Source organism: Amblyraja radiata, chromosome 28 (assembly GCF_010909765.2).
Source record: "Amblyraja radiata isolate CabotCenter1 chromosome 28, sAmbRad1.1.pri, whole genome shotgun sequence".
In the NCBI taxonomy this organism is placed as follows: Eukaryota; Metazoa; Chordata; class Chondrichthyes; order Rajiformes; family Rajidae; genus Amblyraja; species Amblyraja radiata.
The window spans coordinates 32974946-32988798 of NC_045983.1; the positions used below are offsets into that span (position 1 = coordinate 32974946).

At 41.4% G+C, this 13853-nt stretch overlaps 1 protein-coding gene across 1 annotated transcript in view; it reads right to left on the reverse strand.

The window, feature by feature from the left end:
* acaca (acetyl-CoA carboxylase alpha) overlaps window positions 1-13853 on the reverse strand; it is a 225406-nt gene that overhangs the window by 149236 nt on the left and 62317 nt on the right. Inside the window, exons 24-27 of the mRNA XM_033046251.1 lie at window positions 7064-7188; window positions 3704-3817; window positions 2274-2387; window positions 1000-1089 (exon numbers count right to left, since the gene is read on the reverse strand). Of these exons, the coding sequence (XP_032902142.1) occupies window positions 1000-1089; window positions 2274-2387; window positions 3704-3817; window positions 7064-7188 (443 nt within the window). The remainder of the gene's footprint in view (window positions 1-999; window positions 1090-2273; window positions 2388-3703; window positions 3818-7063; window positions 7189-13853) is intronic.

The following is a 13853-nucleotide window of genomic DNA, read 5'->3' on the forward strand; positions in this document are numbered from 1 at the left end:
GTCAGGATTGAACCCGTGTCCCTGGCGTGGTGAGGCAGCAACTCTACCGCTGCTGCCCCTCTATTCACTTATTTGCAGACGCTGGATGTCACCCATTGCTGAAGGGTCAGAGCCTACTCTCCAGCTAAGCGGCATTTTGGGCTGAGAGGAGAAGAAATCACTTAGAGAGTTGAGAGTCTTTGAAATTCCACAGCCCTCTTGGATGGAGAATTGCAATCATAATATACACACAACTCAAATCAAAGGATTTTCTTGATATTTTCACAAAATGTAAAATTGTGGGGATTGGGGAGGGGAGTGGACAATTTGGAGTGTCAGATGATATTTGGCAGATCTTATAGCAGTTTCGAAGAGTCATTTTTTCCAGACATCTAGTTCTCCCAGAAGCAAAAAACTAATCGAGACAGACACATTTTCAAAAGTTCACGTTCATAGTTTATAGGAGCAGAATGAGGCCATTCGGCCCATCGAGCCTACTCTGCCATTCAATCATGGCTGATTTATCTTTCCCTCCACCATATTCTCCTGCGTGCGGCCCATAACCTTGACACCTTTACCAATCATATATCTGTCAATCTCCACCTTAAAAATACCCAATGACTTGGCCTCCACAGCCTTCTGTGGCAAAGAATGAAAGGTTGGTTGCCCCTTCAAAGCATTGCCCAATAGAGTTCAAAAAACAAAGTGCTGGTGGAACTCAGTGGGTCAGGTAGAATCTGAAGGGGGAAATGGACAGACAATGTTGGTGGATCCAAGATTGTCATTTGTCCATTCCCTCGTGATGAAGTATTCCAGCACGTTTTTTATGCTCAAGATTCCAGCCCCTGCAGTTTTTTGTGTGCTCAATATAGGACAACTCTTTCAGGAGGCTGGGAAGAAAACCAAATAGGAAATATAAAAAAACGATTTAGGATTCCTCTCTTTCAATACAACCAGCAACTCAAAAATGCCCCTCAAAACACCAATGGCATTCCTCAATTAACTAAATGCAAGACTAACCTCCAGCGCTGCCATTCTCACCACTTGGTTACTATGATAGAAGAAATTGGGAAGAACATCAAAGATGGACGTCTCTGACAGGATCAGCTTCTGCAACCAGCAAAATACAAGAAAGTTTCAATAATCTTAGAAATGGAAATATGGCCCATGATTTTTTTAATATTTCTGAAATAGTTACAAATTATGTCAAAATAATTTCAAATTAAAACAATTATTCCATCTCATTTTCAAAAAGCATTGAAATCCTCACATTGTCCTAGCCAACATTAATTACAACACTTATCTGGTAATATGGTATTGTTACTTGAGATTAACTTCCAATCATAAATAGGCCGTCATTTTTCCTGGTAATCATACTTCAATAAAGCGCTCTGGAACCTTGGAGTTGGTGAAAACTGGCACTCGTGTATGGATGCAATTAATTTTGCTCTATTTCTAAAATAACATTTCTTACCTTGCAGACTGTTAATCCTTAGTGGGGGGGGGGGGTATGAAGGAACATGAGAAATTGCTTGGCTTTTCAGAAAATGCACACTAAACTTACTGAGCATTTTTTGATTTGACGCATATAAAACGAAGCATTCACTGAGCAGAGGATGATGACTCGCATTAAAAGGTCACCAAATATGTTCAGCCGACAGACACAGGGAGCAAAGGGAAGTAATCATTTGATCATCGTTCACAAGACATAAATCAAGCTCCTTTTTAAACTTACAAATCCTGTTTTTATTTTAAATTCAAATATATTTATGTATCTCTTTACATTTTACGTATACGTTTTACTGAAAATCCGATTCAAATGTTCCAAAGTAGTTAGGTTAGGTTATGTTTATTATTGTCATTTTTAGTTAGGCCCTTCTGCCCACCGAAGATAGACACAATATGCTGGAGTAACAGGCAGCATCTCTGGAGAGAAGGAATGGGTGACGTTTTGGGTCGAGACCCTTCTTCAGTCTGCATGATGTGTAAATGGAATCAATGGTGGGGAGTCTGGTCTGTGTGATGGACTAGCCTACATGCACATCCCACTGCAATTTCTCGCTGTCTTGGGACAATTAATCATTGGGAAAAGGGGCAGCCTACATGCGCCCACAAACACCAATGGCATTTGACCAGAGTGTCTATATTTGTAACAGAAACAGGCTATATGCAAACAAGTTCCACTACACTCACATCTGGCAACAGCAATAGAGGGGACTGCAAGTCCACTTGGTCAGAAGCACAATCACAGAACTACTTTATCCAGTGGCAATATAGGCAGCAGCTGCAATTACCTGAAGGTTCTCGATGCAGAACTGATGCCCGTACATATCAATGGCTGAGAGGAAGATGGACTCCACCTGATTGTGACGCAGCTCATAAGAGGGCAAGTGCGATGCAATCAGAACCTTGGAAGGGAGGCCGCACAAAGAAAAGATGCGTTACATTAGTGCATTTTCAAATGAAACCTTCCATTCAGCTGAAATTAGAAACAAGGAACTACAGGTGCCGGTTTGCACAAAATGACACAAAGTGCTGGAGTAACTTAGCATCACTGGAGAACATAGATAGCTGACGTTTCTGGTCGAGACAACTTCTTCATGTTCAGGTCTCCAGCACTTTGTGTCCTTCAACTAACATTAATAACACGGATTCAAAAGAACCAATGTTATTTAATAATCTCTAACAATAACTGCATCAGGCAATTAAAAAGACTGAAAATTAACACAAGGAAAACTTGCACTCCAGTTTTAGATGCATTGTAAGTGGCCATGCTGGGGTCAAGGAAAGAGCGTTCACGTCGCGGCCCTGTTTCCACCAATCTTTCCACCACCACGCACAAGAAGCACAAGACAGACACCATTGTAAGCAGATGCCGAGACGTGTGTTCAGCTCTGGCTGAACAACTTCTAATCTTGAGCGTGGACTCGATAAGAAGAAGAGTGGCCATGCTAATTTCACTATCATGAACTGCCATTACAAGAGCACAGTAGAAGTGAGGTGGGCATCTGTTAGAACATAAATGAATGGTGAAGGACACATTTTATTTCCAAAACAAAGACGGTTTGAAGCCAGGAGTATGCAATGCCATGCAAAGAGTCACGTAAAAGGACTTCCCATTCCACATTAAATGACTTTTTTTTTAAATTTAAGCAATCTTTCATGTGTCTTTAGTCACCTAAATACCTCCAACTTCTTCACCTCCAAGAAGTTAATCAAAACTCATCTCTGATCAATCTGCTTTCTTTCATCTTCCTTTCCCAAATCGCGATGTGCCCGCGTATGTGTGATTATGCCTCCGTAAAGCATTTGTGATACTTCTTCAGTTTAAAAGCACTAAATAAAAGCAAGTTGTTGCATTCTGAAAATGACGTTCCCCACCATTCCTGGCACCCACCACCCCATGTAAAATAACAACTGCCCATTTCTATTAAACTTTGTCCCACAAATCTCCTTTAAACTTTGCACCTCTCAAGCTATGCCCTCTAATCTTTCACATTTCCACCCTGGGGAAAAAATGTTCTGTCTCTCTACCTATCTATGCCTCTCATAATTGTATACACCTCCATCGGGTCTCCTCTCCACTTCCAATGTTCCAGGGAAAACACTCCATGTTTGTCCAACCTCTCCCAGTAGCTATCACGCTCTATTCCAGGCAGCATTCTGATACGCAAGATAGAATATAATCTCAAAAAGCACACAAAGTCGGATATTTCATCTGCACCTGCCGAGCTCGGAGAGCCACTTTTGCATTGGTGGTCTTGCTCAGTTGCGTTAACTCGGTTAGGATAGCAATCAGCTCGTCGGTCAGGGTAGGATCCCGTCCACACAACTGATCCTGAAGACAAACATGTGTAAAAAAAAAAATCAGAAATATGAATGCTTTTTAAAAAAAAAACCACAAATGAAATAAAAAATGATTTAGCATGAAGAATTAACTGTAGTGGCTGTGGTCAAATCAACACAAATAAAATGTAAACATCAAATTAAGCAGTTGTATTCATCACAGCCTCTTAAAGCTTCTGCCCTTTAAATAAAAACTTCCAATCAGTCAGCAGTATAACATATTATTTGTGTGGCATTATAATCACAATTTACTTTATACCATACTGTAGAGGCATACAGGCTATTTCTTATTTAAGGCACTACAAGTGTATTTTCTCAGCGGGACAGTAAAGGTCAGTTTTAGCCCCACATCTGAGGATCAGAGATGGGGCTGGAATATCTGCCAGTGTGCTCTGCACTGGAATAATTAGATTAAATACCCTGAAAAAATTACTAATTAGAACAAAACACCAACATCGCCTGGCCAGGCCGACCCAGTGCCGCCACCAGGACAACGGGCTTTCATGTCCAAGTTAAGACTTGACATTTTTAACTACTTTGGACTTGAATCATACAAAATGGCATGGGAAACTAGGCGACACTTGTCTACTGCCACAGTGTAATCTACTATTCCTACATTCTTGTACTTAATATTGTGCTGATGTATAATACGATTGCTACTGAACTATGCCAAAAAGGATCTCACTGAACCTAGTAGCTGTTCCTGACTATAATGTCTGAATGCAAGTTTTAAAAGTCATTAACGCCAGTCAGAGACTATGACAGGCAAAGCTACAACCAGTTTTCTGTCAAAGCCTATCTGGAGGAGGGGTCTCAAAAGAAGCCAATCCAAGGTCACTTAGACTCGTGCAGCACAGAAACAGGCCCTTTGGCCCAACTTGCCCCAACCAAGATGCCCCATCTAACCTAGTCCCTAGGTACAGTGGGCAGCACAGAGGCACAGCGGTAGAGCTGCTGCCCCACAGCACCGGAGACCTGGACCTTGGATGCTGTCTGTGTGGAGTTTGTACGTTCTCCCTGTGAATACATGGGTTTCCTCTGAGTGCTCTGGGTTCCTCCTACATTCCAAAGACATGCAGGTCTGCAGGTTAATCGGCTCCTGTAAATTTCCCCTAGTGTGCAGAACGCAAAAGTGGGATAAAACAGAACTCGTGTAGGGGTGATCGATGGTCGCCATGGACGCAATGGGCCATAAGATTCTATGCTGTATCTTTCAAACTAAAATTTGCCGTCATTCAACTCACATCCATCGAAACATTTCCTATCCATGTGTCTTTCCAATGCCATTCACTTGCCACCTAGTCCTCGATGCTGGGCTCTGGGACACACGGGTCAATATGCTTGGCCCTGCACTTAGAGCCTAGGTGGGAGCCAGAACAGGGGCACCGCCCCAGATTCTGGATCAAGTTTAAGAATAAGGGGTAGGCCATTTAGAACTGAGATGAGGGAAAAAATAAATCACCCAGAGAGTTGTGAATTAGTGGAATCAAGGGATATGGAGAGATGGCAGGAACGGGGTACTGATTGTGGATGATCAGCCATGATTACATTGAATGGCGGTGCTGGCTCGAAGGGCCGAATGGCCTACTCCTGCACCTATTGTCTATGTATCTATGCGTGTTTTAAGGCAGAAATTGACATACTTGATTTGTGAGGATATCAAAGGTTATGGGAGAAGGCAGGAGAATGGGCTTGAGAGGGAGAGATAAATCAGCCATGATTGAATGGCGGAGTAGACTCGATGGGCCGAATGGCCTACTTCCACTGCTATGACTTACGAACGTAAGTTTAAGAAAATCCTCTCCAGTGATTCTCAAAAAGACAGAATGTAATAAAAAAGAATTGCAGATGCTGGTTTATACCGAACAGACACAAATGGCAGTGGGTCAGGCAGCACCTCTGGAGAAAATGGATAGGAGAGGGTCCCAACCTGAAACGTCCTCTCAAAAAACAGGTGTATCAGCACAAATGGTTAAACAGTCACATAAACACTTTTTATCGAGACTAATAGTGGACGATGATTGACTGCATGTCTTCCAATCTCATGCAAATAACTTCTGAAAATCTATCACATGCCACGCTTTGCCCCCTCCCCCCTCACACTAGATTCAGTCTGAAAACATTGTCCTGACTCGAAATGTCATCTGATCAACTCCCTCCGCAAATGCTGCCTCCAGCATGTTGTGTTTTGTTCAAGAGTCTAGCATCTGCAATTTTCCTCGTGACTCTGTCCTGAAGCCAATTTCCGCATTGCAAGATGTTTGGTTGCCAAGATATGACAGCATGGACGGGAAATGTTCCGTTACAGGCATGTTTCATTTATTTAAATGGCATCTCTCTAAAGTCCTGTCAAAAACTTATTAGGAAGTATTGGGGGGGAGGGGAGATAATGCTGTGACTGACTGTGACTGCTGCAAAACAATACTTATGTTCAAACTTACACACTGGGAAAAGCAGACAGATAACTTAAAATCAAAGATTAAACTCACAATGAGAAAGGTGTCGAAGAACTGCAAGAGAATAGGGCAACATTGCACTGATTCCCCAAGGACCGGATAAAAGATTTATGAATATACCTGCTTCCTTGTTTTTGTAAAGCCAAATATTTGTACATTAAAATTCATACAATATTGTTTTTTTTAATTAAAAAATTGAATGAAAAGGCATTTAATGAAGTGACCTTAATAAAATTCAGTCACCAACATCACCTGGGCCTTTCAAACAACATGTAACGAAGAAAATAAAATCCACTTTATTTGATGAATCACACTTTAATTATTTTTCCAGGAGCTCGGATAAGAGCTCTTTTATTATCAACGTGCAAGTTTCCTCTTTTTTTGTCCTTTTTAAAATGCCAGCAGTAGAGACGGGCACAGCCTGCCCTCGCACAATGTCAGTGAACAAAGCAGGCTCCCCACTCTTTGAAAAGGACCAGCACCTCCACGATGCCCCCATGTAATTACACACTTCAATGACTGGACTCTGAAGAAAATTGAAGGCCTGCAAAGAGAACAGCTGCCGTTTCGCTCTCCATCAGCGCGGCATGATTACATGAGAAATGAACAGCCCGGCTCAAAGCTACTTCAGAAATCTCAAAGGAAATACTGCTTTGTGTTAGAATAATGAGATTCTTATGGGCAAGCATTACTTAAAATCACATGAAATACTATATGGACCTATCGCTCGAGATTAGCACACTGGAAGCTGGAATTTGTGGCCATAACAAAGCTCAACTTACAATAAGCATTGTAACAAGAAGGTTCTTCTTAGTGACTTGGGCGTGAGAGAAGATGTAGTTCAGGACTGTAGTCATGTCTGCTTTATGGTCTTCTCGAAGAATAAAGACACATTTCTCATAATGCCCTGGAGGTTAAAAAAGATATTAACGATAAGTATCACCTACTGGAACCAGCACGAAGGCTATCTTTTCAGCCACTACACTTTTTTTCCGAGAGACATCTTTTAAGCTTTCTTTCTGCCCTCTTATTTTACTTCACTCAAGTCTCTTAAGAAGAATTCCAATGTTGTGAATATCTTTATAATGTGAATTCATCACCCTCAAGAAGCACCACAATATTTAAAAGGACTTTGGAACAATCTTCAGCCAACAAAATAAAAACATTTCATGCAAATTATATTTTTCTGTCAAAATATATTTTTGTGCAAATTACCCAAATGCTGATCAGACCATCAAATAAAAATCCAAAACTACGCAAAGCAAAATCCCAAGCAGGCAACATATAATTTAAACCATAACACTAAAATATATACAATTCTTGACTCATTGAGAATTAAGTACATTGGAGGTAGCTCGGTGGCGCAGAATTGCTGCCTTAAGAGCACCAGAGACCTGGGTTCGATCCTACGTATGGGTGCTGACTGTACGGAGTTTTGATTGAATTGATTGAAAAATACACCATGGAAACAGGCCTTTCAGTCCACCGAGTCCATGCAAACCATAGATCACCTATTCACAATAGTTCTATGTTATCCTACTGTCACAAGTTACATACTGGTTTACAAAAATTGTGCGTGAATTATACCTTATTTTGCTACCGGGGGGCCTGTGTTTAAGTGGCACATTCACCTAAGACCACTTTGTTTCATTATTTAGTTAATTGTCACGTGTACCAAGGTACAGTGAAAAGCTTTTGTTGCATGCTAACCAGTCAGCGAAAATACAATACATGATTACAATTGAGCCGTCCACAGTGCATAGATATATGTTATAAGGAATAACGATTAGTGCAAGAATAAATCCAGTAAAGTCCAATTAAAGACAGTTTGAGGGTCTCCAGTGAAGTAGTAATTCTCTAGTCGCTGACAGGATGGTTCAGTTAGACAATAGACAATAGGTGCAGGAGTAGGCCATTCGGCCCTTCGAGCCAGCACCGCCATTCAATGTGATCATGGCTGATCATCCACAATCATTACCCCGTCCCTGCCTTCTCCCCATATCCCCTGACTCCGCTATTTTTAAGAGCCCTATCTAGCTCTCTCTTGAAAGCATCCAGAGAACCTGCCTCCACCACCCTCTGAGGCAGAGAATTCCACACTCACCAATCACCAAAGTTGCCTTGGGAAGAAACTGTCCCTGAATCTGGAGGTGTGCGTTTTCACACTTCTCTACCTCTTGCCTGATGGGAGAAGGCAGGTGAGGATGTGACCGGGGGTTTGTCCTTAATTATGCTGGCGGCGTTTATTACAAGTACTTTGGGTCAGTAAGTGATTAGGTAGTAAGTGTTTGGGTAGTAAGTGTAAGTAAGTGTTTGCAAGTATTTTCCCCACTTAGGCCACTGTTTTTCCATTTTCCAATGCAGCCTCCAAAAGAAACTGAACTTTCTGTTAAAGTACCTGCACGGCTTTGGAACAGATTAGATGATTCATAGACAGAGACAAACAGCCAAGTAGGATTTGGCAATATGCCTAGTATAGGAAGCTTTTCACACAGCCTTATTTGATCACGTGCACAGGCAGGAAGCACATCCACATATTGTACTGATAAGAAAATGTGGAACAGTCTTATAGTAAATAGCTCTTTAACCAAGTGTGGAAGTTCAAGGGAGTTTTTGTTTTCAGACAGTAAATATCTTAGTCACAGTCCACTGAAGGTTTCAACTGATAAGGTCCTCCACCATTAACCAGAGGTGAATATTTGGTCAACCAGTAAACCCAGAGATTAAAGTGCAGGAACAAGGTAAGAGTTGGTCAAACTGGATATAAGAAAGTTAAATCAAAATTACTATCATCAAATCATGGCACTCCATAAAGGTTTAACTCTAACACATACAAAAGTCATTCCATTGGGCAGAAGTGACTGTTCAGCTCATCACATCTGGCAGTATTTTCCCAGTGTGGGTACTTAAACTAACACCACACCAACGAAAGATCCTGACCAAAACATTACCAATCCATATCCTCCAGAAATGCTGCCTGACCCGCTGCGTTACTCCAGCACTGTGTGTTTCTTTGTAAACTAGCATCTGCAGTCCTTGTAACTGGGTAACTGAAACTCTTCATGATCTGGAGAATTGGCTCCCTCCTGTGGACAGTCTAACAACTTTAAATTTCTATAGATAGACACAAAATGCTGGAGTAACTCAGCAGGACAGGCAGGATCCCTGGAGAGAGGAATGGGTGACGTTACTCCATGCATAGATAAGAAAGTGTAAGGTGTTAAATGTGACAAAGGGGATGTAGATCAAGGAAAATGTAGAATAGATCATTGTTACCTGGGAGAAGGTAACAACAAAGCAGAGATAAAATGTAATTGGAGACAATCAGACTGGTCAGAGAATTGGGAAGGGGAGGGGATGGAGGGAAAGGGAAAGCAAGGGTTACTTGAAGTTAAAGAAGTCAATGTTCATACCGCTGGGGTGTAAGCTGCCCAAACGAAATAGGAGGTGCTGTTCCTCCAATTTGCGGTGGGCCTCTCTCTGACAATGGAGGAGGCCCAGGACAGAAAGGTCAGTGTGGGAATGGGAGGGGGAGTTAAAGTGTTCAGCAGTTAGGAGATCAGGTAAGTTTAGGCGGACTGAGCGGAGTGTAAATTTCTATACTTCATCGATGCAAATGGTTGGAACAAAGAAAAGAAGAGATCAACTTTAATGAGAAGAATACATTCAACACCTGATAGGAGTTGCGGGAGTAAGATTTCTGCTCCAATTCCAGATTCAAAATGCCATTTCCCATCCTCCTAATTCAAACATGTCCATTTATCTTATGGGAAATCCTCATCATTTGAGACTTGGACTCCAAATCTGAGACAAATTCGCCACACTTTCGAACATAGAAGTTGTTGAAGTTATCAAAATGTATCATGTGGCGTACAATTATTCAGTGTTCTGTGTTTGGTATATCAACAATGCTCTCTTGAACTTCTATGGATGTAGGTAGCATACTGACTGGTTGTATGAAGACCTAGTTCGGCAACTCTAACACCTAGGAACGAAAGAGATCAGAGAGAGGTAGATACTGCCTGGTCCATGACAGCTACTGGCATCCCCAGCATCGAAGGGATACATAGGAAGTGCTGGCTCAAAGAGGCAACTAATATAATCAAAGACCCACATAATTTCACTCCAGCCACCAGGAAGAAGGTACAGGAGGCTAAAAACCGTGACCACCAGGTTCAAGAACAGCTTGTTCCCAACAACCATCAGGTTCTTGAACACTACACAATACTAACCTCAGCTGTGAACTTCTATGCACTGTCTTTAGTTGCACTAAGGACTACATGTTTCTTGCACTTGTATTGTGGTAATTAATTTATTGAATCTAGTTGGTGATAGGATGGTTCATTGCTACGTGTTGTAACAGGAAGGTGGTTACGGTGTTGATAAATAATGTACAATTAGCCATTTGAATCTTCTGAAGGGATACACAGCATCCCCGAGTTTGTTTGTCAAGGCACTAACTCAAGTATAATTATTGTGTTAAAAAGCCAGAAATGTTGATAACCAACGATTGGTCTGTGTAGGGCTAAGTAATCTCATTCATGGCATTCATAGAACACAACTGGTCTCAGGAGAAGTGGACAATCTATTGCATGAATCTTTTTCAAATGAGTGGACAACGTTCGCTCAGGCCAGGCTATGCAGCATTTCATGGTTGAATGGCCCATCAATGATTGAGTACAAAAAGCAGTCATCTTGGGAATACACCAAAGAGCTTTAGCAAGATATAAATAAACCACAATCAAGCAAGATTACCCACCCCTAGACTGAGACGGAAGAAAAAGAAAATAAACACAACATTATTCCCCAGGTGGAAATAATAAAGACGAGAGGGCATAGCTTTAAGGTGAGGGGGGAAAGTTTAGAGGAGATGTGCAGGGACAGCTATTTTTTAAACGCTGAGGGCGGTGGATGTCTGGAAGATGATGCCAGAGTTGGTGGTGGAAACAGATATGATAGTGGCGTTTAAAATGCTTTTAGATAGGCACATGGATATGCTGGGAATTAAGAGATGTGGAATCATGTGCAGAGGAGATTAGTTTATCCAGGCATCAGATTCAGCATAGACATTGTGGGCTGAAGAGCTATTCCTGAGTAGTACTGTTGGGTGCACTATGTTTTATGTCTGAAACTGTATATGTGAATTTCCCAAAAAACATTTAATAGATCCAATGTGAATATTAAGATGGACAGTACCCTAATGCCTTTTATAAACAGTCAAAATATGCTTTGCATAACTCTTTGACAGCCTCCTTAAATCTTTCACCAAAAGGCTAAAGAATAAATTCAATATTAAACCAGCACCAAGAGGATGCTGAGCCAACACATAGTATCCTTTTTCTGCGAGTACTATTGCTGAAATATAGGATTTTTGTAACGTTGAACTCTTTTCAACTGCTTGGCTGCCATAGCAATTTTAACATCACTCAAATGATCTAACTAATGACACATCAAATCTGCCTCATACAACTGGTGGACCGCAAATTGAGATCTACACCACATACCCTCAAAACACAGCCTGAATGACAATGAGCCAGCTGAAAACCTGGTTGGAGAGAAGTGATTTTTGCAGATCTTGTTAATCATAGAATAATTTTGTACACTTAGGCTGAGAGGCCTGACGACTTCCTGAAAATAATTTTGAAAAACATATGAGACTGGTAGCAAAAAATGCAATTAAGGGTGCATTGAATTTAGATATATTACCCGATTGTAATCCTAACCCTTAATTTTGAGACCGTGACACATGACTCTACACATTTCAAAAAGGGGACATTCTGCATCCTATTTTTCTAAACTCAAGAGTACAGGTTGAACATGCTTAAACTCTCTTCATTTGACAAATCCACAGTCCAAAGAACCAACCTGAGGAACCTTTGCTGCACTCTTTCATTTACAATGATATCCTTCCTTAGGTAGGATGACCAAAAGTGTAGATATATTCCAAATGTGTTCTCACCAAGATGCAATATAAATATAAATAGACCAAAGGTTCCTAATGTAACCAACGCACCATTTGCTTTTCTAAATGCTTGCTGAAGCTGACTGTTGACAATTAGTGGTTTGTATGTAAGGACACCCATTCCCACCGAACATCACAACCTTTCAAATCTCTCTCCATTCGAAAGATAGGCTACCTTATCATTTTTCAACATGAGAAAATTCAATGAACAAACTTGGTCCCACCAACAGATGTTACAACCAATCAATAGTTTCCTGTTGATAGTGGGAAGAGTAGAGCATATTTAATGCTTTTAATTCATAAAGGTTTAGAATTAATTCTGTACTATACAGAGATTCCTCAGGTATACAGGTTACTGATCATGTCTATGATATAAATAGAATCATTTTGATTGAATTGGGAGCCCCAGATTAGGGCACCCTTATTACAAATAAAAATAATTCAAAGGTTTCTAGATATTTCTCATCGTCCATGTCTTATCTGCAGTATTTCTGTATCTTGGACAATTCCCCGATACTTGTGAAAACATAGAAACATAGAAATTAGGTGCAGGAGTAGGCCATTTGGTCCTTCGAGCCTGCACCGCCATTCAATATGATCATGGCTGATCATCCAACTCAGTATCCCGTACCTGCCTTCTCTCCATACCCTCTGATCCCCTTTCCACAAGGGCCACATCTAACTCCTCTTAAATATAGCCAATGAACTGGCCTCAACTACCTTCTGTGGCAGAGAGTTCCAGAGATTCACCACTCTCTGTGTGAAAAAAGTTTTTCTCATCTCGGTTTTAAAGGATTTCCCCCTTATCCTTAAGCTGTGACCCGTCCTGGACTTCCCCAACATCGGGAACAATCTTCCTGCATCTAGCCTGTCCAACCCCTTAAGAATTTTGTAAGTTTCTATAAGATCCCCTCTCAATCTCCTAAATTCTAGAGAGTATAAACCAAGTCAATCCAGTCTTTCTTCATAAGACAGTCCTGACGTCCCAGGAATCAGTCTGGTGAACCTTCTCTGCACTCCCTCTATGACAATAATGTCCTTCCTCAGATTTGGAGACCAAAACTGTACGCAATGCTCCAGGTGTGGTCTCACCAAGACCCTGTACAACTGCAGTAGAACCTCCCTGCTCCTATACTCAAATCCTTTTGCTATGAAAGCTAACATACCATTCGCTTTCTTCACTGCCTGCTGCACCTGCATGCCTACTTTCAATTACTGGTGTACCATGACACCCAGGTCTCGCTGCATCTCTTCTTTTCCTAATCGGCAACCATTTAGATAATAGTCTGCTTTCCTGTTTTTGCCACCAAAATGGATAACCTCACATTTATCCACATTATACTGCATCTGCCAAACATTTGCCCACTCACCCAGCCTATCCAAGTCACCTTGCAGTCTCCTAGCATCCTCCTCACAGCTAACACTGCCCCCCAGCTTAGTGTCATCCGCAAACTTGGAGATATTGCCTTCAATTCCCTCATCCAGATCTTTAATATGTATTGTAAATAGCTGGGGTCCCAGCACTGAGCCTTGCGGTACCCCACTAGTCACTGCCCGCCATTGTGAAAAGGACCCGTTTACTCCTACTCTTTGCTTCCTGTTTGCCAGCC